Source organism: Drosophila sulfurigaster, chromosome 2R (genome assembly GCF_023558435.1).
Source record: "Drosophila sulfurigaster albostrigata strain 15112-1811.04 chromosome 2R, ASM2355843v2, whole genome shotgun sequence".
In the NCBI taxonomy this organism is placed as follows: domain Eukaryota; kingdom Metazoa; phylum Arthropoda; class Insecta; order Diptera; family Drosophilidae; genus Drosophila; species Drosophila sulfurigaster.
Window position 1 is genome coordinate 5,111,550 of NC_084882.1, and position 27,203 is coordinate 5,138,752.

At 41.5% G+C, this 27,203-nt stretch overlaps 8 protein-coding genes across 10 annotated transcripts; 4 read left to right on the forward strand and 4 right to left on the reverse strand.

Moving 5' to 3' along the window:
- The first annotated feature begins 610 nt into the window (after positions 1 to 610).
- LOC133836045 (uncharacterized) lies at positions 611 to 2,771 on the forward strand. Its single transcript, XM_062266327.1, has 3 exons — positions 611 to 1,059; positions 1,125 to 1,305; positions 1,918 to 2,771. The coding sequence occupies exons 1-3, from the start codon at positions 918 to 920 to the stop codon at positions 2,555 to 2,557; spliced, it is 963 nt and encodes a 320-aa protein (XP_062122311.1). The 5' UTR covers positions 611 to 917; the 3' UTR covers positions 2,558 to 2,771.
- A 151-nt stretch (positions 2,772 to 2,922) lies between these two features.
- LOC133836039 (ETV5-related protein Ets96B) lies at positions 2,923 to 13,086 on the reverse strand. 3 transcript variants are annotated; one of them, XM_062266318.1, is made up of 8 exons: positions 13,022 to 13,086; positions 12,580 to 12,949; positions 8,439 to 8,925; positions 8,204 to 8,383; positions 7,268 to 7,406; positions 7,086 to 7,132; positions 3,494 to 4,223; positions 2,923 to 3,436 (listed from the first exon to the last, which is right to left on the reverse strand). In XM_062266318.1, exons 2-8 carry the CDS (start codon positions 12,595 to 12,597, stop codon positions 3,052 to 3,054), a joined length of 1,986 nt encoding a protein of 661 aa, XP_062122302.1. In that variant the 5' UTR covers positions 12,598 to 12,949; positions 13,022 to 13,086; the 3' UTR covers positions 2,923 to 3,051. The 3 variants fall into 3 exon arrangements, with proteins under 3 accessions (XP_062122302.1, XP_062122301.1, XP_062122303.1); XM_062266317.1 differs by lacking the exon at positions 13,022 to 13,086 and having other exon boundaries at positions 12,580 to 12,980; XM_062266319.1 differs by lacking the exons at positions 7,086 to 7,132; positions 7,268 to 7,406; positions 13,022 to 13,086 and having other exon boundaries at positions 12,580 to 12,979.
- On the forward strand, positions 10,235 to 12,534 carry LOC133836043 (uncharacterized). Its single transcript, XM_062266325.1, has 2 exons — positions 10,235 to 11,057; positions 11,114 to 12,534. Exons 1-2 carry the CDS (start codon positions 11,009 to 11,011, stop codon positions 12,460 to 12,462), a joined length of 1,398 nt encoding a protein of 465 aa, XP_062122309.1. The 5' UTR covers positions 10,235 to 11,008; the 3' UTR covers positions 12,463 to 12,534.
- A 349-nt stretch (positions 13,087 to 13,435) lies between the features above and the next one.
- LOC133836044 (solute carrier family 25 member 44) lies at positions 13,436 to 16,388 on the forward strand. The gene is made up of 4 exons (XM_062266326.1): positions 13,436 to 13,502; positions 13,945 to 14,906; positions 14,973 to 15,100; positions 15,171 to 16,388. Exons 2-4 carry the CDS (start codon positions 14,180 to 14,182, stop codon positions 15,360 to 15,362), a joined length of 1,047 nt encoding a protein of 348 aa, XP_062122310.1. The 5' UTR covers positions 13,436 to 13,502; positions 13,945 to 14,179; the 3' UTR covers positions 15,363 to 16,388.
- On the reverse strand, positions 16,206 to 21,238 carry LOC133836037 (cytoplasmic aconitate hydratase). Its single transcript, XM_062266315.1, has 10 exons — positions 21,083 to 21,238; positions 20,914 to 21,006; positions 19,943 to 20,112; positions 19,660 to 19,875; positions 19,096 to 19,606; positions 18,938 to 19,038; positions 18,754 to 18,870; positions 17,296 to 17,950; positions 16,512 to 17,230; positions 16,206 to 16,453 (listed from the first exon to the last, which is right to left on the reverse strand). The coding sequence occupies exons 1-10, from the start codon at positions 21,087 to 21,089 to the stop codon at positions 16,343 to 16,345; spliced, it is 2,700 nt and encodes an 899-aa protein (XP_062122299.1). The 5' UTR covers positions 21,090 to 21,238; the 3' UTR covers positions 16,206 to 16,342.
- A 253-nt stretch (positions 21,239 to 21,491) lies between these two features.
- LOC133836046 (exosome complex component RRP46) lies at positions 21,492 to 22,559 on the forward strand. The gene is made up of 3 exons (XM_062266328.1): positions 21,492 to 21,787; positions 21,853 to 22,088; positions 22,143 to 22,559. The coding sequence occupies exons 1-3, from the start codon at positions 21,682 to 21,684 to the stop codon at positions 22,509 to 22,511; spliced, it is 711 nt and encodes a 236-aa protein (XP_062122312.1). The 5' UTR covers positions 21,492 to 21,681; the 3' UTR covers positions 22,512 to 22,559.
- Positions 21,623 to 24,394, reverse strand: LOC133836041 (CDK5RAP1-like protein). The gene has a single exon (XM_062266322.1). It carries the CDS (start codon positions 24,316 to 24,318, stop codon positions 22,552 to 22,554), a length of 1,767 nt encoding a protein of 588 aa, XP_062122306.1. The 5' UTR covers positions 24,319 to 24,394; the 3' UTR covers positions 21,623 to 22,551.
- A 1,170-nt stretch (positions 24,395 to 25,564) lies between these two features.
- LOC133836646 (CDK5RAP1-like protein) lies at positions 25,565 to 26,918 on the reverse strand. The gene has a single exon (XM_062267238.1). The coding sequence runs from the start codon at positions 26,843 to 26,845 to the stop codon at positions 25,565 to 25,567; it is 1,281 nt and encodes a 426-aa protein (XP_062123222.1). The 5' UTR covers positions 26,846 to 26,918.
- Positions 26,919 to 27,203: the final 285 nt, after the last annotated feature.

The window sequence follows — 27,203 nt, forward strand, 5'->3', positions numbered from 1 at the left end:
CATTTCAAATCTTTTCGAGACTAATACCCCAACATGAGAACATCTTTTTTAATTTTCTTATTCTTTTTTTTACATCATATCGACGACAATTCAAAATACATTAAAGAAATTTACAATTTCTCTCTATATTACTTGAATAAATCAACTTCGACCACTAAAGCTCTTTTTTCATATTTTCATTAAGCACAAGAATGGTGGCATAAAGCTTTATAATCGAAGCTTGTGGATGGATCTGTGTTACACTATAAACAAGAAAGAAAAATACGAGTGTGCTCGACTGTGAGATTTTGTTGACTAAAAGCAAAATATTGCGATATTCTCTGTTGTCGTAAAATTATAGCTCTATCTCTTATAGTCTCTGATATCCAGTGTTTCATACGGACAGACGGTCATGGCTAGATCGTCTCGGCTGTTGACGCTGATCAAGAATATATATATTTTATGGGGTCGGAGATGCCTCCTTCTTCCTGTTACATACATTTCCTGCTGGCACCCTGTGGGTTTAATGTCATACAATTTTTTCCAATATTTTTCCTGTATATGTTCGTACATATGTATGTGTACGTATATAATCTGACAGATGTTAGCTCTGACGTCATATCTTTGTTTTGTTTTGCTACAGCGGTACGACAACAAACCGGTTGTGCTTTTAGCTATTGCTGCAACTACTGATAGTGTCACTTGGTTATTTTGGCTTCGCTTATCTAATTGGCTGGCTCAGTGGCCGCTCTCTTAATCTCCGATACTCTCGCGTGCTCTCTTTGATTGTGTGCGTTGGTCATTATTTTGGTGGAACAAAAGCATTGCGAACGAAAAACACAAATTAGTTTCAGTTTGTCGCTGGTGGATCGCGTTGGCAATTGTTAGATATACGTATAGTATACATTTAAATTTGAAATAATTTGGAAAAAGTAACAATGTCGGAGGGCGAATCGAAATTTGGTTTCAAGGATATGGAGAAGGCACTGGAGACACTCAAGCTACTCGAGAGCCATGACATGCAATACCGCAAACTGACGGTGCGCGGACTTTTGGGACGTGCCAAGCGTGTCCTGACTTGTAAGTTCCACACTTGCATCGGATTATATGGCTATATTTATTCATTAATTTTGATCATGGTGCAGTGACAAAGGCGTCGGAGAAGGTGAAAAATATCAATGACGCCATCGGTGTGTTTGAGAAATGGCTAGAGGAGAATGGCGGCGGTGCCTCCAATAAGAATGCGAAGACTGACAGCGAAGATAAGGTGCAAACAGTGCCCGGTCTTGGCTTTAAGGACAAGACAGCTGCAGAGGCAACGCTCAGGTAAGATATAATGTTATTAATATTGTCGAATAATGATGAAGGTCAAGACGCAACGCAATACATTGCTGTTGCTCTATCATCATGATGTCATGTGTCAGTTTTAGTGTCTCGCTCTCACACTCGATTTGCTCTTCAGCTGTTGTTTCTTCAGCCACACACACACATACATACATATGTATATATTTGCCATGCACGCAAACCAATTAGAGACATTCCAAATTTGTTAGTTCAACATAAACACTGTGCATATACATATGTATGTATGTGTGTATGTATGTGCATACATATGTATGAAATTGTGTGTTTGGCTTTTCTATAAAAATATCAACTATCAATATGCAAATTGTATATTAAAACATATAGCCATCCTGCCCCCTGAAGAATTAAAATAGCTTACTAATTACTACTATAAAACTAAATACATATACATACAAATTTAATATCCACAATCCACAATATTTGATCAACACAGATGACATGAATAAAATCCGACGCTTCCTTAAAACATTCCAGTAAAAAAAAACACTAACACTAGTTGTAGCGCTGTATCAAAGAAGCTAGTCAAAGTTTTGTAAACGTATTTTATAATTATATTAATACTATTACTTATAGGGTCTTGGCAGAGCGCGATCCTGACTATCAGAGGCTGGCAATCAAGGGACTTATCGGCAGTTCGAAGAGAGTGCTCTCCGGAACCAAAAATGAGGATAAAATCAAAGATATCAACGAGGGAGTTCAGGTGCTTGAGAAATTCCTTGAAGAATTTGAAGCGGAGAATCGTATTAAAGATAATCGCGCCTATCTACCACATGCTTTGGTTGCCCAGTTGCCAGAGCCAAAAGAGGCGCTGGCTGCTGAATTCCTCGCCGCTTATGGTGGTGCAAAGGCCAATGGCAACTATAAGCATTTGCGAACGATGACTCCAAAGGATGATACTACAAGTTGGGATATTATACGCAACCGCCAGATTGCCAAACTTCTGGATCAAGTCAAGACTACCGATGACAAACTGTTTGCTAAGGAAAATGGAGAGCCTAGCAAGCTGCACTTGAGTCTAATTCACTGGGCTTACAGTCCTCAGCCGCAGAAAGTGAAAAGCTATGTGGAGAAACATGAGAAGCTCACGAAGTCGCCAGAGAAACGTAAGGTGCCAAGTGCTAGCAACAGCAGCAGCGAAGATGACGCGGACAATTCCAGTAGCGATGCATCAGAAGAGAAGGAAGTGCCCAAAAAGAAACGGAAGCAGGAGTAATACTCTATTGTAACATATGTTGTGTAACGGAACAGAAAACGGTACATACTTTATTTAACTCAACCTCAACGCGATTACAATAGCGTGGTGGACAATTTTGTATGTTCTATACATTTGCTATAAGTATATGCTGCTGATAAGGCCTCGCTTAGATGATGAGCTGTACATCTATCGCTAGCCATCTAATAACCAAATATAAGAAACTTGTATAATACTCTGTTGTCAATTCACAGCTTCAAATTTCGAATTGAATTTAACGATTGTGGAGCTGGAAACTATTTGTTATCGAGGCTATAGGCGACCACTCTGTGGTGGTTTACCGATTAACACTATGACGGTAGCTAACCAACACTGGCAAAACACCATTTTAATTTAAACAGCGAACAGCGCCGTCGTCGCATACAAATCATATAGCCATGCAAAATAAATTACACAATGTACACGAGCCATGGTTGTGCCTCCGTATATGTATGTATATAGCTCCCACGCTCCGCCTACTGATACTTATGCAAGCCACTGTCATAATAATCTGCAGCCGTCGATTTTTGTACGCGCAGTGTCTGCGATTGCGACTCCGAAGAAGACGATGACTTGGCCAGAGCCAAGGTCAAGTGATGCTGCTGATCTGCTTGTTTGCCGGCTAAATGACCGTAGGCCATGTTAAAAAGCGCATCAGGATCACAAACGAACCTATACACATATCGCTCGCCGTTGACCTTCTGCATGATTCCTTTCTCGTAGTAATAGCGTAGACTCCGTGACAACTTGTCATAGTTCATTGCCGGTCGATTCTTCTGAATGCCCCAGCGACGTGCCACCTCCTCCGGTTCAATTAGCTTAAATTCCATGCCTCGACCTGTCCAGGCAATACAGCTGGAACTATGTGTCAACGAGTGTTAAGGAAAATTGCAAAGTGATGATTCATTAGTTACTTACCTGGTGGCGGGCTCGTCTAATAGTGCAACTAGGAACTGCCACAATTGCAGCGAACCACGACGTTGGCTGATGGTTTGTCCATTGCTGCTGGTGGAGATGGCATTGCTGGCATAGAACTGATCCAGCCGCAGTTCCGCATCACTCGACGTGGTCGAATCAACCACACTGGGACGCAATTGCGGAGGATAGGTGGAGGATATGGTGGCGTTGTAGGGACCACTGTCATACTTGAGATCCGATTCGCTACTTCCCGCTGTAGTGGGAGATATGTCTCGATAGACGGCGGTCAACGATTGTCCTTGTTGTGCTGTGGCTTGGTGGGCGTAATGCGTGGGCGTGGCATACACTGCCGAGCTAGATATAACAGCCGTGTGACTGAACTTGAAGGCGGAGGCAGCGTGCACAGGGGTCAACTGGGGATGTGCCTTCTGCTGATGTGTTGCATGCTGTGAGTGCTGCTGCTGATTGTGGGCATGAGCATGCAGAGCAGCCTGATGTTGCTGTTCCTCTTCATGTTGATGCTGCTGCTGCTGCTGTTGTTGCTGTTGTTGTTGCTGCTGCTGTTGTTGCTGTTGCTGCTGCTGTTGGTGTTGGTGAAGTTGAACAATGGCTGCAGTCGTTGTGGAATCGGCATGCTCTATCTTTGTGTTCTGCTGGTGGAAATGCTGCCCGGCCGACACTTCACTACAATAAGTTGCAGCTACCGCGGCTGCAGCAGCAGATGCTGGTTCTAGAAAGTAGGGAAATATAAATTTGGAAAGTTGAAAAAGTTCGAAGTAAGTAAGAATAATAGACTCAAGTTCACTTGGAATGTATTAAACAAGCGTAAAACAAGTGAGAAAGCTACAGTCGAGTGTACTCGACTGTGAAATACCCGCTACCAATTTTGAATAAAAGCAAAATATTGCGGTATTATTTTCAATATATATTGCAAAAATACTAAAAATATACCAAATGGTTTGTGTGGTATATCGATATAGTACCACATTCAAAATATACCATAGACGGCACAATATACCAGATTGTCAGCCAAAGCAACTAAGTCCCCTAGTAAGTAGGCGTTTTTGCCCATACAAAATTATTTGTTTATAAACTCCAAAATATTTGCAGTTTATTCCACAAGTTTGATATTGTTATACCCGTTTCCAATAGGGTATTATTACTTTGTTTCGCTATTTGAGAAATACTTTTCTATAACGTAAAACTCCGTAGTACACCATTGATATACTAAATATATTTTGTGGTATCTTTTCCAAAAATGTATAGAATACTGTATTAAAAATGGGTAGCTGTATCTCACAGTCGAGCACACTCGACTGTAGCTTTCCAATTTGCTATGTGTGAAGGGGTTATAGTTATCGACAATATTCTGCATAAAGTTAATTAATTGATGAACACTCAAAAAACTACAAACCTACAGAAGAAGAACGAATTAGACAGAAGCTTAAAATGGTTAAAACAATCTAAAGAAATAGAAACAAGTTATACAGAAATACTCGAGTCTGCACAACTGCGAGGTATCCGTTACCTATTTTTAATAAAAGCAAAACAAAACTGTATTAAACTATACCAAAATTATATACCAACAAATACTAAAATATACCTAGCTTTATATTTTATTATGTTAATACCCGCTACCCATAGGATAGAATGGGTTCATAACTTTGTAAATTAATATACTACTTCATTCATAGGATTCAAAGTTAATGGGGGATCTCAACCAAAGCAACACATTGATTTGTTTATTCAGGAATCATAAAGACTTATTATTGTATGTGTCGAATATAGCGGATTTAAGATTTAGGTGTGCATTGTTGCGGCAGCTGACGTTGATCAAGAATATATGTTATAAATATACTTTATGATGGTGCCTTCTGTGTACATTTCTTGTCGTCACAAAATTCCTCTGGATATACAAATGTTTACTAAATTGAAGGCAACAATCACATGTAGTATAAAATGTAATATAGTTATACTAAATTATAAATCATCCAAAATAAAACATTATTTAAGCAAACCAATTTGTTTTATTCGGCAATATCCAATTGTAAGATGTGTAGTTCATTAGTGAGCATATGTCTTCCGTAGCCTTATGAACACATTTTAAACTTTAAGTGTCATATTTGACTTCACCTTCTGTGACAAACTTTTTTATAAATAGCTTTTCTTTTTGAATTTGAATACGATTACAAGTTATTCTATCTGTGCAAATATTCTTAGATATCAGAGACAAATTTTTGGCACACCTGTTTTACACATTCCAGTTTGAATATGAAATTGGAGAATCGTAATCGAAACACCAATTTTAGACTCAAAATATGTTGAATTGAAGTTGAAAATGTTAAATCTTAAAAGTTAATTAATCACTAGTATCGGGCAGTACAGAGTATTTGATAATGGAACGCTCTTAACATAACATACACATTGTTGTGTATGCCACCGTAAGTAGAATGATTTGCATATTGAGTGCTGAAATCTATCAATTTCGCAAAAAAAGAAAACCATAATTATTTTTATGAACCCATACAATACATGACTTTTTAAAATATTATAATATCTCTAATAAAGTTAAAAGAGTATTTAATGGATCGACTATGGTGGGTTAAATCTAGTAAAATAACAGTCTGTTCTTGCTTCACTAAATGGCCAAGGTATTTAGCAGGAATTAATTATTTAAACAACCCACACGCTTCGCACAGAGCCCTTGTAAACAATATGCTCAATATGCTGCAATTTAAGGGCAATGAACAGAGCAAACTCCAGACCCATCTCTTAACTTTGCCCCCCTTTCCCCACTTCAATGTTATTTCTCATCGACTCTGATTGCTCTTTTCATTAGATTGTCCGTTGTTGCAGATGATAATGATGTTGCTGGGTCAGGTTTCTCCTTGCTACACGCTCAAAATCACATCAGCAGGGCAACGCGACTCGACGCTGAAGGAATTAAAAATTCAAGAGATACCTCTGCATAATCCATGAGAAAGTGTCGACAAGTAAAAACATCATCGCCGATAATAGCAATCGTACGTCGAGAACCTGTTGGCTTCCAAAACGAAGCGCATAGCAGAGAGAGTGCTCACTGTGTTTATTTCCCAATGGTGCCACCCCTCAACCTAACCCTAACTGAATCTCACTCCCACTTCCATTCTCATTCCACCACCCACTGTGCACCCCAGTACTCAACTCCCTCGATCCACTCAGCGGATTGTGATTGAGTCGCTTGTTTGACTGCAAGCCTTCATCGTGCTTCATCCATCCATGGCCGGAGGCCAAGTATAAGTATCTTGCATCGCTGAACGCAGCTCTTCTTGAATTCAAATTCAATTCCATGCCCGTGCTACCAATTGGATTAGCGGTTACTAACACCGCGGATATTGTTATTGTAAATTATGTGCACGATTTCTTCGTTTCTATTTCTTTTATACCAAAAAAAAAATAAATAAAAACGAATAAATTGACTTATTGGCATACACAACCGAAGCTAATGTTCTATAGTACAGCTAAGCCTGAAGCCGGCACAGGGTTTAACATAATTTTTATAAATGGTAACGTTACGACACAAGACTTTAATAATTTTTATTCATTTGCTCACCTTCGTCGCTCTTTTTAAGTATACCCGCGGGTGGCGATGCTGGAAATCTAACGACAGCATTTGGGGTAGCGTGAAAATATATTGAAAATACAAAAAGTTGATTGACTTTAAGTTAGCATGCAGCTGAAGCGTCCAGAGCAATCTACTTGTGGCTTGTCTTGTCAGCCACATTGACTACATACCTGTAGCAATATGGATGCGGCGGGTGAGCATGAGGAGCATGAGGGTGCGGATGTGGATGCGGATGGGAGTGCGGGTGCGTCACAGCAGGTATATCGAAGAAAGTTGATGTTCTTTCATGGCGCACGCCTTTGACATTCACTGCAGATCCAGAGGAGAAGCATTCGGAGGACAGACATCGTCGGCATAAGCGGCACAAAATGGAATGATTTTTAATGTGATTTTCAGTAGTAGTAAATGCTAGAGAGAGCTTTTTGCTTTTGTTACATAATATTTCGCATTAAGCCACACGCCGGGATATCTTTGAGGCCACAAATGAACCATGTCATATGCACATGGCAAGTGCTCCTAGTCCGACAAGTGGCAGACAATGCGAGTAGTAAAGGTAGATATAGAAATTATAATCATAGATGCCTTAAACCGGGGCTACAAACCGATTCACGCTCGTTTCGAGAGAATTTTTCTTTTCAATATATTCCGATACTTCAAGTTCTACAATGTTCTCACAATTTCTAAACCGAATGAAAAAAAGAGTTTCCAAAAACCACTTAACGAATCGATCCCAATCAAGATTTTAAGGTTTGCAGCTCAGCTTTAAGCTTTAATGAAATTTTAGTTAGCTGTTTCATTTCTTTAGCAGAAGTTGCTAACATCATGTGTTATAAAACATTCTCCTGCGAAATGTTTGTATGTAAAGTAAAAAGTTAAGCAAAACAAAACAAATGAAAAGCCTTGCGGCAAAATCATCCCATCTTCATGCCCATTCTAATCCAAAGAATTCCAAGAGAGAAAGAGAGAGAGGTAGAACTAATAATGGAAGTTAATAAACAAAAAGTGTAAATAGCGAAAACAAACACAACATTGTTGATGCACTGGTCGTGGAGCTGCATCCGGGCATGGACGTGAACATGGACTTGGTTGTGGATGTGGACGCTTACCATTGTACCTTGCGTTCAAGTAACCCTCCGTAGATGTGTCCAAGCCAAACTTGCCAATGGCAGCGGCCGCTGCCGCCGTCGGCGCTGGCGTTGTGTACATAACAAGCTCATCGGGCATCTGGTGATGGTGATGGTGGTGATGATGATGCGCTGCATACCAGGACGACTCACGAACAAGATCTGCCAAGACAAATAGTTAAACGTTGTCTCGATAGCGATCCGCCATGTAAGTCACCATTGCAAAAAGACCCACTGCCTCCGGATGCACTTGGCGTCGATCCACTCAGCAAAGCTCCGGCTCCAGCCCCGGCGGGAGAAGTGGTATTGCCAGCCATGGCCAGGCAGCACGGCGGAGATCTCTGGCCATGCATGGGCAATGGCAACGTGCAGATGGCCTCCATCAGCGTATGTCCCACATCTATCTCGCTGTAATTGTGAGTGTGACTGTGACATTTCTTGCGCTCTGGGTCGGAATTGTCGCAGCTGGAGGAGGATGAGGTCGAGGATGTGGCCTTGCCCACAGACGGCAGAGTTGACGTGACACAGGAAACGAGCGAATCTGTGGTTATGGTCGATGTATTCGGCGCCGCGTGATACAGTCCATGATGATGGTGATGTGCATGCCCATGATGATGCGAGTGTGGGAGGTGAGGATGGTGATCCAAATGCGACAGGGACTGCTGGAGCTGCTCCAGATGAGTCTTCGACTCGCCGTAGTCGACCTGTTACCAAAAAGGAAATGAAGCAAGACGCGGCAGGAAATTGTTATGAGTTTGTTTTTGGGTTTTCTCAGCCGGTTTTTGGCAAATCAATTGGCAATTCGTAATTTACGCATCATAGGTATGAGTCAAGACTAGCTTTAAGTGTCTGCAGCCTTAAAGCCACCTGCTGAGCAGGCAGCTCAAGAGCCCGCGGCGCTGGCCAGGCACTCCACACAAACAGGTTAAGGTTGCAGTTCTAATGTTCGTCACATTGACATACTCAAGTGTGAAGAAGTTGTGGCAATTAGCTTAACAGCTCGAAAGTGTGTGGTGTCAATTGGCCATTGTTAGAATCCTGGCCAGTCCATTAAGTAATGAGCATTAGAGCTAGCCCAGGATTGTGTTTAACATTGCGATTGGGATTGAGCCCTCACTTGTGTCGTACAAAGACAATGGAAACCTGCACAATGGTTTATTGACACTTTTACACTTAATGAGCTAACTGAGGTCAACCGACTTTATGGACGATGACACATGTCTCTCTTTCCCCCTTTCCAATTGTCTCTTGACATTTTACTTTCTAGCTAGTCAGAGAAAGTGAACTACAAGGGAAAGCGATCTTCATTTGATCTTTTATTGATCTTACTAGGGGCGGTCTTTTTGTTTGCTTACGGACAACAATTGTTGTGCCAACTACAAGTTGCTAGTTACATCTTCTGTTAATTCGCAAATTTGCCATTCAGTGAGATGGCCACTTGACACTTAGAAATTGGCACAAAGCAAACGTTCCGCATCGTAGCCTTTGAGAATAGTGTGTTATCCTTAATTACCAACAAACACAATCATACCTATATAAATATATGTACAAATACACTTTTAGTTGATCAAAAACGAAATTTTCAACAAAAATTGTAACATTACGATATTAAACAATCTCAATTGTTTTAAGTAGTTTTGCAGTAAATAGTTCATTATAGCCAGATACGACAGTACATACGATACATGCATACATCACACGAAAGTGCGATACTATATGTACATATATGTAGACGAGGGAGGGACTTTTGCAATGGGTTTCAACTTCATGCGGAAACGCAGAAAGCGGCAAGACTAATACATATGTACAAGAGCTAGAAAATACGCAGAACGTGCTGCGCAGAGTGCAGCTTTCTCTTAGCATTTACATGAATATCTAAAATGTGATCATTAAATTGACTCCAAAGATTATGTACGTATATAATGTGGGCTACATTAACATTAAAATATGACATTACATTTTGCAATTGCAAAACGTTTCCGCCATATACAGATGTTACAAATTTAGCGTACTCTTATAGCAGAATAATAAGGCTGCATTGCGTCGTGATGATAAAAATGCTGGTGACTTATAAGTGCACGCAAACAATTTGTTAAATCAAATTACCGACATTATTTACCGTAACCGTCAAGAGCAGCCAGCCAAGCGTTGCCACATCGCCCAAAGACACGCGACAAAAAACGGCTTAAATTATAGAAAAATTAACGATAATTTGTAACGCTGCAAAGCTGCTTGTCGATTTTGACTGGTGATCGCCATGCAATCGTCTAGTTTTTTTCTTAATTGATGAATTGAACAAACACCTATGAACTTTGACCCACAATTTTACGACGCTTGTGCGCATTACGAAATGACGATCTGATGTCGATGCTTTGTTTGCTTTGCGTTTCCAACTTTGATCTACTTTGCAGCCAACAATCAACCAACAACCAACAGCAGCAGTCGCAACAGAAGACAATGATTTTCTTTTTGCTTTTGTGTTGGCTGTTTCCACGCTCATGTGCGTTGTTCGCCTGCTGGCGCTTGTTGTGGAAAACACTTTCACTGCACATGTTGAGGCAGTGACACGACTTCGGAATCGTCAACGTCACCATCGCCATCGCCATCGTCGTTGTCGTGAACTTCTTGTGGGCGCTGTTGCGGCTGTGTCTATGGAAGCGAGACCGAGCAAGTTTCTCGGTCTCGCATGCGTTGTCGTCGAAGCTTGGGGCCCATTTTCGGTTGAGACCTGAGCCAGTCTGGAGTGGTGCTTCTTCCGCGGACAGACTCCGTATTTCTTCAGCCAGCATGTTGGGAGCCAAACTCTGTGTGTTTCTACTTTGCGCCCTTCTCCGAGGTGAGTTCGTCAAGTCGTATTAATGAGCATTCATTTATGTTGCCATTTGCCTGCAGCTGTCTTCAGTCAGATGTACCAAGCTCCGCAGCGCTGCTCCAATCGTCTGGAGAATGCTCTTGAGCACATGCGTCGACGCAGTGTTCAGACCAAGAATTCACGTTCTATGTGGGAGCAGCCACTGCAAACACCGTATCAGCTGTATCACAACTTCTATGGGCAGCAAAGTGATCCTGAGGATGACTTCTACAACGTGGGCAGCAGTGCCAACTACGTACGCGGTTACTACGCTAAGAGCATCCGGCGTAGTGGACGCCATTATGCATTCAGCGGCTCCTCCAGAGGTGGCAGTGGGAGCGGCAACAGTGCTCTAGAGCTAGAGGATTTGCTGTCATCTCAGCAGTCGCATCAACCCTATCAGAATCGTCAACCACACAAACTGGCCATCTCGCGGGTTGAGGTTGAGGATCTGAAGGTGCGCGTGCCGCCGGCAAAAGCCGCGTCGCGGTGGGTTGAGATTGATAAGTGCAAGTTCAGCACTGAGAATTCCACGCTTGACACACGACTCATTTTCCCAGACTTGACACTCAGCGGCAAGGTGGTGCTGCAACCTACTGGTGGACGCTGCCACATGATATTGCGCATGAGACACGCTGGCATTGAGTTTCGCACTGTTCCACTGGGTTCCGCCTTGGCATCAGCGTCCTCAGCGTATGAGCAATCGCGAAGATTGGGCGCCGCCTCGGTTCGCACGGATTCGCACTTTGCCGAGCCTGGGTTTATATCCGTTTTTGCACACGGCTGCCAAGGACCGAGTGGGATTCGATTGCGTCAGAACTCAAAGCGACGCTTTGGCTACAGCGAAGGTGTTACCCCTGAAGTTGAATTGGGTGAACCACATGTTATAATGGGTACCTCTAAAAAGAATAAACAGCCAGCGTACGATATACGACTGGAGCACACAACTCAAAGGGATCACAGTCTGAATCTGGAAAGTAACGAGGGATTTCGAGATTCCAGCGAATTCTTTGATCCGAATGGGGACAATTTTTACCGACGCCGACAATTGGAGGGCAAGCGTCGACGACGGCGACGTAGAAATGTTATGGCGGACGATTACTCTTCCGATGAGATGCACTTCAATGGAGATGTATTAAATTTTCAGGATGACCAACTGCAGCAGCTTGTAGAGCCAGATGCTCGTGCTTTCGCCGACATATTCGGTAATGGAGGAGGAGGAGGAGGCAATCATGAGGAACTTGTAGGCGACGCAATGTCCAATGAGCTAGAGAAGCTATTTTCAATGGGAGTGCGTGGACTGCTGACCACTTACATGCAACGGGCCCTTCAGCCAGCGATCAAGGAGACGCTCATGGAGAACATGGGCTATACGCTTAGCTATGGCTGAAGTCGACTCTTAAATATACGTAGTATTTTCAGAGCAAATGTATTAAAGCTTTAAGTATTTAACCATTCGAACTTCATTTTCACTTGATTCAGCTACTTATTTTGAAAGAATTCTTACCAATTTAGCGGTATCCATTTTGTGGCTCAAAATGCACACTCGAGTAAACCTTACACGCTGTTCGCTTCTTTTTCTATTGTAAAATTTTTCAGTAATAGGATTTCACCTTGCTTCCGTGCATCAATAATTTTGAATTATTAATCACAACGTCGGACTCTCTTGTCGCTGTCGGCGATCGTCGCCGCATTCCGTGCAACGTTTTTGAAGTACTCGTGGCAACTGTTGGCACTCCTGAAATTCATAGGATGCGATGAACATTCAGCATGATTTATGTCCTGGTGTGTTTATGGGGGTTGATGGACAGTCTGCAATGATGCTGTGACACAAAGCGCAGTCGCAGAACGCCCCCTTGATTGTCATTGGTGGGCCACTTATGGGTGTATTCGCCAATAGGATTCATTGATTATTATTTTGGCAATTACCAAAAAAAAATTAAGCTAACTTATTTACATTGTTAGTAATGTAATGGAAAGTGTAGTGAGCGAAAAAAAATAGTTTTACAATCATTGACAAAAGCAAATTATTACATATTTATTAAAATTAAATTCCTCACCCATAGCACCACAACCCATTATCATTCCTAACACAAATAATTTATTATTTGTATTCGAAATTCAGTGGCCTCACAAAACTGGAGGAAAATACGTAATTTTAAAAAAAGGTCGTCATTTTTTTTCAAACTTAGCGCCAAAAAACGCCAGTGTGTGCATGCCAAGGTAGGAGGTAGGTGTTGCCACATAGTTGAAATCAATTTATTGTCGATTAAACAACATATTCAGCGCAGCCGAAATACTAAAAAATACCAGAATTGATTATTGTTCAGTATATGCCTTGCTTTGACTTACTTTATTTTTTCGCCGCAAAAGAGTATGTGACTTGAGGTCACACTGAATGTATTACCAACATCAACAATAGTGAACAGGGTGGGTGTGAGTGACTAAAAATCAACAACAAATATTAATAGATCTAAGTTGAGAGCGCTCTTCACCACCGTGAACGTTAGATATATTTCATCATAATCGAATCATTTCTGTCGGGCACCGTCTTATGCAAAATGTGCGAAACGAATGATAAGAGCAAAATGATAACACGGTAACTCGATCAGGTGGTGGAAGTTGTGTGTATGTTCGCATTATATAATTACAATGACAATTGTAAACATATGGCCATGGCCTCCAGATGATCCCAAAGCCATTGCCGCCGTGTGAACAATAATAGCATTATTAAAACAACGAAATAAAAAATAAGACAAAGAAGTGACAGTGAATAATTACAAAATAATATGCACATATTCGAGCATTAACCTTGGGAGCAGAAAAGTACTTACATATATATGTATATAGTATATTATTTTTGTTATTCCAGATAGTCTTACATCTTCATTGCACTTAGGATACTTATATTTCAGGAGTCATTTTGGTCGGCAGAACAGTCGTTGTTGGACCATGATGCTGTAAGTAATTAAGGCGCTACGATTCTGCTTACTGGAGAAAGGAATTAAAGGCGATTTCAAGATCCCTCACAGACTGGCCGCGCATGCAAAAACCACAGCTCGGCGAGCGCACGGTCTCCGACAGCTGTTCAAGATACAGCTAACATAATGTCGAACAGTACCGGCGTGAGCGTGATGGCCAATGGCGAAGGCACCGGCACAGGCAAGGCCAAGGATAGAGGAGGGGCAGGAGCAATAGGAGGGAAAAATGATGCTTATATACGCACAATCGAATGGGACATGATGAACAAGACCAAGTTCTTTCCACTGTCCATGCTAAGCTCATTTTCCGTACGATGCTGTCTATTCCCGCTGACTGTTATCAAGACACAACTTCAGGTGCAGCACAAGAGCGATATCTACAAGGGAATGATCGATTGTGCAATGAAAATCTATCGATCCGAGGGTGTTCCTGGTCTATATCGCGGTTTCTGGATATCATCAGTTCAAATCGTATCTGGAGTCTTTTACATCAGCACATACGAAGGTGTTCGACACATTCTGAATGATCTTGGAGCTGGGCATCGTGTTAAAGCTTTAATTGGCGGTGGTTGTGCATCGCTGGTGGGTCAGACCATAATTGTTCCTTTTGACGTGATATCTCAGCATGCTATGGTGCTTGGGATGTCAGCGCATGCCGGCTCGAAAGCAGACATAAATCCACTTGGTATTAAATCATGGCCTGGACGTAGTCGCTTGCATGTATCGATGGACATTGGACGCGAGATAATGCGGAGAGATGGATTACGCGGCTTCTACAGAGGTTACACTGCCAGCCTGATGGCATACGTTCCCAACTCTGCAATGTGGTGGGCATTCTATCATTTGTATCAAGGTGGGTCTAACTAATTCGACACTATGCAATCCGTCCACTTTACGAAACTGAATTCTCAACTTATAGATGAATTGTGTCGCATCTGTCCAATATGGGTCTCTCATTTATTCATACAATGCGTGGCTGGCAGCTTGGGTGGCTTTACCACAACCATTCTAACTAATCCATTGGATATAGTACGAGCACGTCTGCAGGTAACAGCAACCTTTACTTACAGTGTTTAACATTTCACAAAATGCATTGTCTATATGCTTCCATTGGCAGGTTCACCGTCTGGACTCTATGAGCGTTGCCTTTCGCGAATTGTGGCATGAGGAGAAGCTGAATTGCTTCTTTAAAGGATTGTCCGCACGCCTGGTGCAGTCAGCGGCTTTCTCATTTAGCATTATTCTGGGATACGAAACCATCAAGCGAATTGCTGTCGATGAGCAATACAAACACTTGATACGGTGGTAATGACGGACCGCACAATTGAAAACCTAAATGAAATCCTAACTGCATTTACGCAACATACTAAGGAACCACCAGAGATATATTGCCGAGCCAGCTGGATAGCGCTGGAGGGATGAAAAGCGGGCTTCACCTTTGTAAATAACAGACGAAATGGATAGCAACAAGCACAGGTTATTAGATTAATTCTAAATCGTCATTTTTGTTTAGAGAAATAAAATGTTTCTTAAAAATAGAATTATAAAAAAATTCACAATGTTTTGACGTTTATCGTTTATGATTAATGCAATTCGACTTAAACGTATCGATGGTGTTAAATAACGAAATTTATTTTGTTACTAGTGAATTTTTACATTTATAACCTAACGACAGAAGAGGCAAAAACTAAAGCAGAAATTAATATAGCACATGTATACTCAAATGAATTCTTGTACATTATATATTTTATATTTAAGTATGTAATTGATGATGATGTTGATAATAATGTTATAAAAATACCATTATACTATAAACGCCAAAAATTAACTTGCTAATGCTTGTATGTACTTACCTATCGAGTCCTTTTTGTCAGCACTGGGCACTTCTTATTGGATGTACTATGTGTGTTCTTTGATTGAAAACTAGTTTTAGCATGCATTGTGTAATAAAGTACAAACAATAATTTATAAGAATTTTTGGCACTACGAAGAATGTTCTTTTTGTGCGGGGAATTGATACATTAGCTTCTAATCGATTATTGCATTTTTGTTATTGTTAGATCAACTCAAGAACTTGAAGTAGGCCCTTTCAAGAGAAAGTTCATATATCAATATGTGCTATAAGGTGAACTTGCATTTCCATTAACTCTTTTAATTAAAGGAATAAACGATTTACTTTATTGATTCAGCAGGGAAATCACCATCACACATTGAAAACTTAGAAGACTACAATGTACAGTATTTAAAATGCAAGTGGAATTTATGAATATTAACAAAAAACAAAACAACTTAAGAAAGCATCTTGCGAATCATATAGTTTAGAATTCCGCCATTCTGGTAATATGTAATATCGACCTCCGTGTCGAAACGTAAGGTAGTCTCAAAAACGGTGCCATCGGCCTGGTTAAAATTTCATTAATGAAGTATTATTATAATCAAAGCAATACTAAATACTTACTTCGACTTGAATTTTCTGGCCTGGCTTCAAGCCGCTCTCTGGCAAAGATATGTTGTACAGCTCACGACCATTCAATTTGAGAGTTTCCGCGTTCTGACCAGGCAGGAATTGCAAGGGAATAATACCCATACCGACCAAATTGGAACGATGAATGCGTTCATATGATTCGGCAATAACTGCCTTCACCCCCAGAAGGAATGGACCCTTAGCAGCCCAATCGCGGGAGCTGCCACTACCGTAATCCTTTCCGACCACCAACACCAATGGAGTGCCATCTCCACGGTAGCGCTCGGCGGCATCGAAGATGTCCAGCTCTTCTTGGCTGGGTATGTGCAGAGTGCGAGGTCCGGTCTTAGAAACAAGCTTATTCACCAAACGAATGTTTGCAAATGTGCCGCGTGCCATGATGGCATCATTGCCACGTCGTGAGCCGTAGGAATTGAAGTCTCGAGGAGTCAAATTGCGTCCAGAGAGGAAACGGGCAGCTGGCGAGTTTCTGGCAATAGAACCAGCTGGTGAGATGTGGTCTGTGGTTACAGAGTCACCCAAAAACAAAAGACAACGTGCGTTTTCAATGCTCTGCAGTTTGGGCAAAGTGCGAGTCATATTCTCAAAGAATGGCGGACGCTTGATATATGTGGAATCAGCACTCCATGGGTACAACTTGCCATCGGACACCTCAAGGGTTTGCCAATCCTGTGAGCCCAATTCGATTTTACCTATTTGTATGATAAATAAGTTCCATTATTTTTGTTTTTTATATGGTTTTGGCTGTTATACTCACTGTAGACTTCCTGGAACATGGCAGGAATAACATGCTTATTCTCCACTTCTTGGATTTCCGTACGAGATGGCCAAATGTCACGAAGGAAAACGTTCTTGCCATTCGCATCTACGCCCAGTGGCTCCGTCTCAAAGTCAATATCGACGCGTCCAGCAATGGCATAAGCAATTACCAGCAAGGGACTCGCCAGATAATTAGCCCGAGTGTTGGGATGAATACGACCCTCGAAATTGCGATTGCCGGATAATACGCCAGCACACACCAAACCATTCTTTTCGATGGTGTTTACGACATTCTCCTCGAGGGGTCCAGAGTTTCCAATGCAAGTCATGCAACCGTAGCCAACAATGTCAAAGCCTAGCTTTTCCAAATATGGAATGACACCAGACTCTTTGAGGTAGTAGGTGACGACACCAGACCCTGGCGACAGTGATGTCTTGATGTACGGTAAAATGCTGAGACCCTTTTCGACAGCGTTCTTAGCCAAAAGACCAGCTCCCAGCATCACCGAGGGATTTGATGTGTTGGTGCAAGATGTGATTGCCGCAATGACCACGGAGCCGTGCTGAAGTTTGTAGGTTTTGCCATCATCCCACTGAAACTCTCCGCTGGCCGTTAAAGCCTCTGGCGCAATAGCGAATCCCTTGAAGCCGACCTAAAGTGTGGCAACAACATAAAGCGATTACATTTTCAGCATAAACGGCAGCCAGTTTGAACGTCCAATGACCCCACAATGGTCGAATGGTAAATTGTAGGTCAGTTTGTTTTGCGGAAGCGGCCACTGCCGCATGAGGCCCCATCGCTGAGTCAAATCCAAATCAATCAGACCCAGGCCCGTGTTCAGAATTCGACAAAGTCCAAGCGAGTGCAATAAATTCTATAGCGCTTTATAGTCTTTTTTAGAAATTCGGCAAAAAATATCGAGTGTGCTAGAAAGCAAAGCGCATTCTCAGCAATTTGTTGGCATTAACCAAAAGCGATCAGCCAACGCCACCATCACCGCCAACGATAGCGTTGGAAACCTGATGCGCTGGCAGCGGCCATTGAACGCAACGTAGCTTATAAGAGCTGCCTGAACAAGAACCAGGTTTCAGTTCAAAGTGTTACGTGGTGCAGTCTCAACCAAGTATAAGTCAATTATAAAGCGATTTTCATTTGTTGATCTAACTTTGAAGGCAGAGCACCAAGGAAACAAATCAAAATTTATATTGAGTTATCTAAGGAAATAGTAGCCGTGATTTTACATTTCAAATATTCTTACATATCACAGTTGCTGTTTCTTTTAGATAGCTCTTTTGTAAGCAGCTTAACATAGAGCTAACAATATACGGTTCCGCCGAGTTTTGTTATATGTGTTTTCGATTTCAATTTATGGGATATACTAAGTTCAGTTTTGTCGAATATGCAAGCATCACTGGGCTTTGTTTATCTCATAAGAGCGAAATTTGTTCAACTTACCGGGCTGGACAGACAGGACTTGAAGTCTTCGGGCATATTCGAAACGGAGACTCGATCGTGTGGTCTCTTGGGTCCCGAAACAGAGGTAACCACGGTCGACAAGTCCAAGGTGATGCTCTAAAAAGAAAGATGTCATATAAATATTAAAAGGTTTTTTATATTGAGCACTGTTCAGAGAGAGTACCTGTGTAAACTTCGGATCTTGAGCCTCCTCAGAGTAGTTGCGCAATTGTTGAGTGGCCTTCAAGTACTCCCGAATAATGTCGATTTTCTTCTCAGACCGATCTGTAAGACAGTTGGAGGACATAGATTTAAGTCATCTTATTTTCTTAATACACGTACTTGTCTTCTTCATGTATCCGAGTGTGTTCTCATCAATGGGGAAGTAGCCAACTGTGGCGCCATATTCGGGACACATGTTACTAATCGTGGCACGATCGGCAATGCTCAGTTCAGCCACACCAGGTCCATAGAACTCCACGAATTTGCCAACAACACCCAGTTGTCGCAGGTGCTTGGTGATGGTCAGCACCAAATCCGTGGATGTGGCCAATGAGCTGAGTTTGCCCACCAGTTTGTAGCCAATAACTTCAGGTAAAAGCATCGATATGGATTGGCCAAGCATCACAGCTTCAGCCTCAATGCCACCTACACCCCAGCCCAGTACGCCTAAGCCGTTGATCATAGTGGTGTGGGAATCAGTACCAACAACACTATCGGGATACAGTATCTTGCTCCCATCGGTAGAATCGTTCTCGAAGACGACGCGGGCAAGGTACTCCAAGTTCACTTGATGGACAATGCCTGAGCCAGGTGGCACAATGAGCATGTTGTTGAAGGCACGAGCTCCCCACTGCAGAGTATAAACTGATAAATCCATAGATGAGAGCATATAATTGAATTTACCTTGAGGAAAGTGAAGCGCTCCTTGTTACGTTCAAATTCGAGGTTTTGGTTCTTGGTCAGAGCATCGGGCGTGCGGGCAAAGTCCACTTGCACCGAGTGATCAATGACCAAGTCGGCGGGGCAAATGGGATTGATTTTTTCGGGATTACCTCCCAAATCCAGGACAGCATCTCGCATCGCAGCAAAGTCGACAACGGCAGGAACGCCTGTGAAATCCTATTTGACAAATATAATTTAATAAGTATGATGTGTTCTAGGTGTTCCGGTGAGTAGAGAGAAGTACCTGCAGAATAACACGGGCTGGTTTGAAGGACACTTCTACATCATTGGAGCCCTGCTTCAAGCCCGGCGTCCAGCCGAGTATGCTTTGAACGTCCTTCTCTAGAATATGGAAGTTGTCGCAATTGCGAACCGCCGACTCCAATAGCACACGGATGGAGAAGGGAAGCTGATCTGTAATCAAATGTGAGGCGTTATGGTAAAAATATATATATATAGTGATAGATAACAGATAGTGACTAATAATCAGCGATGGCGGGATTACGTTATTAGAGTAGCAAATGAATTCCATTCAAGGTGAGCGATAACTGACTGTTATTTGTACTTGGTCTGTCTATAACAGGAACACGTGCCGTACTTAAATAATATTCCGAAGCACTAAAGATGCATGGGTCAAATGAAAGAGAGTCCCTGAAAGAGGGGCCTGTGAAACACAAGTATTTTTGTGTGGTTTTTAAAGCATCACACCATTAAGTTGCTCGAAACTAGCAATTTCAATTTGTCTTGCTCACTCATGCTGATAACTACATGTCTACATAATACAAAAGCTTGATTATCGTACAATATACGAGTGTTTTTTCTAGGCACCTCTTATCAATATACACACGTCGACGTCGTCGTGTGCCTGACCCGCCCAGACGAGCCTTGCTTGAGTTGAATTAAGCAATGTGATAACTTTCGCTTTCCACTAAGCGCGTATGGCATGTTTTAGAAAGCTGCCGCATGTTGTTAGGTAAATCAAATCAGCAGCTGCCCAATGACACTACTTAAACTTGCAAATTCGCTCGCCAGAAAGGTACATATGTACTACAATATTGTATCAGATTCTGAGGTCAAATTTCAACTCATCGCAGGTGCGTTTAGCTGCATACACACCCCTCTGCTCAGTGGCTTCCCTGCTAATTTTTTCTTTAAACGCGTACGTACATACATATGTGTATGTATAGAAAAATGTATATCAGGTTTAGCACTCACCATATTTGCTGTCAATGGACGCAAGATCAAAGTACTTGTAGACAGTGCCATCCTTAATGAAGGATTTTTTAAATTGGGCAAACGGATTTTCGCCTGTAATTATAAGAATTTATTTGGCACTTATGTAAGAGTAAACAGGACTAGCTTAATTAGCTTAAATGTCACTTACCTGACATTATTGCGCTTTCTGAAGACAAATTTAACCTGAACTATGAGCGTTTACGTTGTGAAATGAGCAAGACTTTGTGATCTTATTTTTTGTGGAAGTGGAGAATCATCGATGAATTAGCGATGCATCGATATTTCAATGCTTTTGATATGGTATTTTAATCGTAGTTGATGTTTAGCAAAAACTTTAAAATTAATTTTCCAATTTCAATTATTTACTGGGAACTTTAAAATGTTGTTATATTATATGTATATATATAAAAAATAGTTGTTTTCAAGTAATAAATATATTTTTACAAATGCTCATTTCATGCATTTGTTGATTCGATATTTCAGCCAGTAACAGAAAATATGTACATTATAAAATAATCTATAAACCATTTTTTTCAAATGAAAATTATTTATTATTTATTATTATTAACTTACATTTACAATAAAAATTATTGTTTTCAAATGCACATCTCTTGCACTTGTTGATTCGATAACGATTACCCATATCAATCGGCAACCGCTCATCACCAATGAACGTTTTTATCAACAAGCGCACGTTGTTTTCGTATTGATAATTTCAATTGCAGTTCACAAATTCAATAAACAACTATGGGTAAATCCGATACAGAAGAAGTCGCTAAGGACAAATTGCGCTTGATGAAATGCAAGTTCAATCCGCTTTCTCGCTGCGACGGCTCAGTGATGTACAGCCAAGGTTAGTTTTCTTAAGATGTCATTGTGCTCGAATGCCGGCTGATTGCACTCTTTCTTATTGCACAGGTGCTACAGTGGTCATCGCTGCTGTGATGGGGCCTATTGAGGTGAAGACGCAGAGTCTAAGCATCGAGTGTAGCTACTTGGAGTGCAATTATCGTCCCAAGGCCGGCTTGCCGCAGGTGAAAGAACGCATACGTGAGGCGGCCATTCGAGATGTGTTGGAACTTGCGCTACTAAGCGAGATATATCCTCGCTCAAAGATGTCTGTACAGATTCAGGAACTAGAGGATCGTGGCAGCGTAAGCTTTGTAAATATAACAGCTATAGAGTTGCATATAACAATTTTATTATAGATAGACGCGTGTGCTTTAAATGCAGCTTGCCTATCAATGTTGATTGGCGGCTTGCCTTTGAAATACAGCTTTGCTGCGGTGCACTGTATTATAAATGAGGAGGGAGAGTTTATCGTGGACCCAGAACTGAGTGAAACAGTGCATCAACAAGCCAGCTTCACATTCGCTTTTGACTCGGTCGATGGAAATTTATTATTGGTGCAAACAAAGGGTTCCTTCAAGATTGCTCAATTCAATGATATCGAATGTATTTGTCGAGCCGCCAGTGCGGACATATTTGCCTTCTATCGTAGTAATATTGGCAAATACCACGGCAGAAGTGATGATGTACTGTCAGCGACGAGTAAGGAAGCCACCATGGAAATGTGATGTACAAAGATTAGGTTTCAATAAAGTAATTAAATCATTTTTATTGAACTTGCTTTAATCTGGTTTTGCTACTGTTGTGGTAATCGCAAATGCTGCTGTAGCGTAGCGGAATACCTTTCAGAACTTGGGAGTTTGAGTCCACAACTTTGGCGACTACAAAATCACCTACATTGATGTCCTTAAGCTGCCCACTGTTCTGTGTCAATGGCAAAGCTGTTGCCGGCACAATAACTTTGATGTTGGCGTCGTTGCGCCCAAACCAATAGTTGTCGGAACGTTTGCTTTTGCCCTCAACTAAGATGAGCTGTTCCCGACCCTCAAAGTGTCTGTGCAATTTTGTGGCACCTTCTCGGAATGCCTCTACCATGCGTTTTAACCTGGCCGTCTTTACCTCGGATGGAACATCGTCCACGTACCGTCTATGCGCCGTTGTTTTCTCGCGCATGCTGTAGGCAAACAGAAACGCCACATTGTAGCGTACACTGCGGATCAACGAAATTGTGTCTTCAAACTCGTCCTCCGTTTCGCCGCAGAAGCCGCAAATGAAATCACTTGAAAGGCCCACATCTGGCAGTATGCCACGAATATGTTCCACTAGCTGCAGGTAAGCTTCCCGAGTGTAGCCGCGTCGCATTCTGGTCAGCACCGAAGTGCTACCAGATTGGGCAGGCAAATGCAACTGTTTGCAGACATTGGGATAATCTCGAATGATGTGAAGTACATCATCGGAGAAATCCTTCGGATGTGGCGATGTGAAACGTATCCGCATTTCCGGAACAGCCTCGGCAACATTTTGCAGCAGCGTTGAGAATGGCAGTCCACCAGTTTTAGGTTTATAAACAGTGCTAAACCCAGGCACCACGTTATTATCAATTTTTCCTGCAGGTTCGCCACTTCTGTCTCTATAGGAGTTAACATTTTGTCCAAGCAGAGTCACTTCCTTGACTCCCTGTTGCTGGAGGTTCTTGACCTCGCGTACGATCGACGTGAGAGGACGGGAACGTTCGCGACCACGTGTAAAAGGCACGATGCAGTAGGAGCACATGTTATCACATCCGCGCATAATTGAGGCAAAAGCTGTTGGGGATTCGGAGTTTAGCCGCACCGGCATCACATCTGCATATGTCTCCTCTAAAGAGAGCAGCACATTGATTGCCGCATTGTCATAGTGTCGAGCTACAGCTAGCAGTCTTGGTAAATCCTTATAGCTATCGGGACCCGCAATGACATCGACACATTGCTCCTGCTCGATAAGTTTCTCCTTCAATCGCTCTGCCATACAACCCAAAAGTGTTAATTGTAGCGGTCTTTTGTGTCCTCGCCGATCTTTGAGCGCCCGTAGATGCTTCAAACGGTTCCAGATCTTTTTCTCAGCGCCATCACGCACAGCACAGGTGATCAGCATTATCACATCAGCGTCAGCCACATCCTTACTACGTTGATAGTCATGCTCTTGCAACAAGCTCCACACAACTTCAGTGTCGTTTGAGTTCATCTGGCAGCCGTAGATTTCAAAGTACACCTTTCTGCCATGACCATTGTAATCTATAGCATTCAAATAAGGTATATTATTGCTGGTATCTGAAATCTCGTTGTCCTCAATCAGTCGTTGTTTGGGCCTCACAGTAAAGAAATCCTTCAGTCCAGGACCGCGTTCGACTCGCTCCACGAAAGTTTCACGTGCAGTGGATTTGTTTACTTTAAGTTCAGAAGCGGTTACTGGGGCGGCTGATGCAGTTATAATATTTGTATGGTTTCGCCATTGCTGGCGTAGACATCCATTTACCATTTGCCATCTTAGTTTCATGACAATTTGGTAACCAAATTAAGCAGTCAATTATTGTGTTGTTTCAAAATTATGTCACTGCCAGTATGACCGCAATGTATACATAGTATTTTACATAAAAGAATATACCAAAATATACCAGTACCAGAATTGGCTGAAAACGATTAGAAAATTTTTTCTTGATACCTATTTAAAAAACGGAATCTGCTTGAATAATTTGTTTGTTAAACCTTGAACAGCTGATTATTTCACTTACAATTTTTAGCACCTTATTCCCTATTTAGATCAAGTGCACCAATAATGCGATTCTATGATAAAAGAGATTTCGGGTCCAAGTTGTCTTCTCGGAAGTTCTGCAAATTGGTAAGTTATTTTTAAACACTTCCACTTTAGGCCTCCTCAAAGCTCTATTTTGCCACATTTTGCAAAAATTTCACTTATCTGCCATTTCATCAAAACGTTTATGATCTTAAAAAAAATTGAGCCTTCTTGATTTCGTTTTTTTATTATTTAACTGTATAAACTATTCTTATTCATTTTAAAAAATTCGTCCATTGCTGCCTCTTATCTGGCGAATCAATAATTAAATAAGGGAAAACGTAATTGCATTTAAATTTATTGATTTCAATTCTATGAATAAAATTAACATTTTGTGATTATACTGAAAAAATTAAAATGGTAATGTTAATGTTAATGGGCCTATAAAGTTAAATAGTATAAAATTTAAATTGCTCCCATGCAAAATAATCCCCTAAAACATCTAAATTTATTGCGGCCTGCTCCCAATGTTCGAAATTCGAAAGCGCCTGCCCAGCGGTTGTTGTCATGGTTTGTTGGTTAGACATTTTGTGGTTGGGACACGGTTGCCATTCCAAAAAAATTTTTTGTACCAAAATTTTGAAAAATGTACCAATTTTAGCAAAAATTTACCAAATATTTTTCACGAAAGATTTTTTGCATTTCACAAATTGTGATTTACCAATTTACCAATTGTAGCAAAAATATACCACACGAAATAACTGTTTACGTAGTGGGCCTTACATTGGCGCATACATATTTTCTCAATTATCCTGTCAATTGTCATCGCAAATCGACTGTATGCGATATTTACCAGTGTTAGTCATGGATCAATTTCTAACTGATACAAAATTTGTGTCTGGTGGAACAGAGCCATTTGTTAAAATAATATATGTGAACATAAAATTTTATGAAAAATTTAAATAAAATTAAAACAGGCATATAAAAAATGTACCAAAATGTAAAAAAGTTATCCAATGTACCAACGCTTAAAAAATGAAAGGCCCACATCTGGCAGTATGCCACGAATATGTTCCACTAGCTGCAGGTAAGCTTCCCGAGTGTAGCCGCGTCGCATTCTGGTCAGCACCGAAGTGCTACCAGATTGGGCAGGCAAATGCAACTGTTTGCAGACATTGGGATAATCTCGAATGATGTGAAGTACATCATCGGAGAAATCCTTCGGATGTGGCGATGTGAAACGTATCCGCATTTCCGGAACAGCCTCGGCAACATTTTGCAGCAGCGTTGAGAATGGCAGTCCACCAGTTTTAGGTTTATAAACAGTGCTAAACCCAGGCACCACGTTATTATCAATTTTTCCTGCAGGTTCGCCACTTCTGTCTCTATAGGAGTTAACATTTTGTCCAAGCAGAGTCACTTCCTTGACTCCCTGTTGCTGGAGGTTCTTGACCTCGCGTACGATCGACGTGAGAGGACGGGAACGTTCGCGACCACGTGTAAAAGGCACGATGCAGTAGGAGCACATGTTATCACATCCGCGCATAATTGAGGCAAAAGCTGTTGGGGATTCGGAGTTTAGCCGCACCGGCATCACATCTGCATATGTCTCCTCTAAAGAGAGCAGCACATTGATTGCCGCATTGTCATAGTGTCGAGCTACAGCTAGCAGTCTTGGTAAATCCTTATAGCTATCGGGACCCGCAATGACATCGACACATTGCTCCTGCTCGATAAGTTTCTCCTTCAATCGCTCTGCCATACAACCCAAAAGTGTTAATTGTAGCGGTCTTTTGTGTCCTCGCCGATCTTTGAGCGCCCGTAGATGCTTCAAACGGTTCCAGATCTTTTTCTCAGCGCCATCACGCACAGCACAGGTGATCAGCATTATCACATCAGCGTCAGCCACATCCTTACTACGTTGATAGTCATGCTCTTGCAACAAGCTCCACACAACTTCAGTGTCGTTTGAGTTCATCTGGCAGCCGTAGATTTCAAAGTACACCTTTCTGCCATGACCATTGTAATCTATAGCATTCAAATAAGGTATATTATTGCTGGTATCTGAAATCTCGTTGTCCTCAATCAGTCGTTGTTTGGGCCTCACAGTAAAGAAATCCTTCAGTCCAGGACCGCGTTCGACTCGCTCCACGAAAGTTTCACGTGCAGTGGATTTGTTTACTTTAAGTTCAGAAGCGGTTACTGGGGCGGCTGATGCAGTTATAATATTTGTATGGTTTCGCCATTGCTGGCGTAGACATCCATTTACCATTTGCCATCTTAGTTTCATGACAATTTGGTAACCAAATTAAGCAGTCAATTATTGTGTTGTTTCAAAATTATGTCACTGCCAGTATGACCGCAATGTATACATAGTATTTTACATAAAAGAATATACCAAAATATACCAGTACCAGAATTGGCTGAAAACGATTAGAAAATTTTTTTCTTGATACCTATTTAAAAAACGGAATCTGCTTGAATAATTTGTTTGTTAAACCTTGAACAGCTGATTATTTCACTTACAATTTTTAGCACCTTATTCCCTATTTAGATCAAGTGCACCAATAATGCGATTCTATGATAAAAGAGATTTCGGGTCCAAGTTGTCTTCTCGGAAGTTCTGCAAATTGGTAAGTTATTTTTAA

Excerpts from the sequence above, each read along its gene's own strand:
- LOC133836045 (XM_062266327.1), top strand. The coding sequence starts at position 918 with ATGTCGGAGGGCGAATCGAAATTTGGTTTCAAGGATATGGAGAAGGCA. Across the intron at positions 1,060-1,124 it reads TGCCAAGCGTGTCCTGACTT|TGACAAAGGCGTCGGAGAAG; the intron begins GTAAGTTCCACA and ends ATCATGGTGCAG. Across the intron at positions 1,306-1,917 it reads GCTGCAGAGGCAACGCTCAG|GGTCTTGGCAGAGCGCGATC; the intron begins GTAAGATATAAT and ends TATTACTTATAG.
- LOC133836043 (XM_062266325.1), top strand. The coding sequence starts at position 11,009 with ATGTTGGGAGCCAAACTCTGTGTGTTTCTACTTTGCGCCCTTCTCCGA. Across the intron at positions 11,058-11,113 it reads ACTTTGCGCCCTTCTCCGAG|CTGTCTTCAGTCAGATGTAC; the intron begins GTGAGTTCGTCA and ends ATTTGCCTGCAG.
- LOC133836039 (XM_062266318.1), bottom strand. Across the intron at positions 8,384-8,438 it reads CAGTGGGTCTTTTTGCAATG|ATCTTGTTCGTGAGTCGTCC; the intron begins GTGACTTACATG and ends TTGTCTTGGCAG. Across the intron at positions 7,133-7,267 it reads CCGCATCCATATTGCTACAG|ATTTCCAGCATCGCCACCCG; the intron begins GTATGTAGTCAA and ends TGCTGTCGTTAG.
- LOC133836044 (XM_062266326.1), top strand. The coding sequence starts at position 14,180 with ATGTCGAACAGTACCGGCGTGAGCGTGATGGCCAATGGCGAAGGCACC. Across the intron at positions 14,907-14,972 it reads ATTCTATCATTTGTATCAAG|ATGAATTGTGTCGCATCTGT; the intron begins GTGGGTCTAACT and ends CTCAACTTATAG. Across the intron at positions 15,101-15,170 it reads TAGTACGAGCACGTCTGCAG|GTTCACCGTCTGGACTCTAT; the intron begins GTAACAGCAACC and ends TTCCATTGGCAG.
- LOC133836037 (XM_062266315.1), bottom strand. Across the intron at positions 19,039-19,095 it reads CGGATACATGAAGAAGACAA|ATCGGTCTGAGAAGAAAATC; the intron begins GTACGTGTATTA and ends ACTGTCTTACAG. Across the intron at positions 17,231-17,295 it reads CATGTTCCAGGAAGTCTACA|GTAAAATCGAATTGGGCTCA; the intron begins GTGAGTATAACA and ends TCATACAAATAG.
- LOC133836046 (XM_062266328.1), top strand. The coding sequence starts at position 21,682 with ATGGGTAAATCCGATACAGAAGAAGTCGCTAAGGACAAATTGCGCTTG. Across the intron at positions 21,788-21,852 it reads CTCAGTGATGTACAGCCAAG|GTGCTACAGTGGTCATCGCT; the intron begins GTTAGTTTTCTT and ends CTTATTGCACAG. Across the intron at positions 22,089-22,142 it reads AACTAGAGGATCGTGGCAGC|ATAGACGCGTGTGCTTTAAA; the intron begins GTAAGCTTTGTA and ends ATTTTATTATAG.
- LOC133836041 (XM_062266322.1), bottom strand. The coding sequence starts at position 24,318 with ATGAAACTAAGATGGCAAATGGTAAATGGATGTCTACGCCAGCAATGG.
- LOC133836646 (XM_062267238.1), bottom strand. The coding sequence starts at position 26,845 with ATGAAACTAAGATGGCAAATGGTAAATGGATGTCTACGCCAGCAATGG.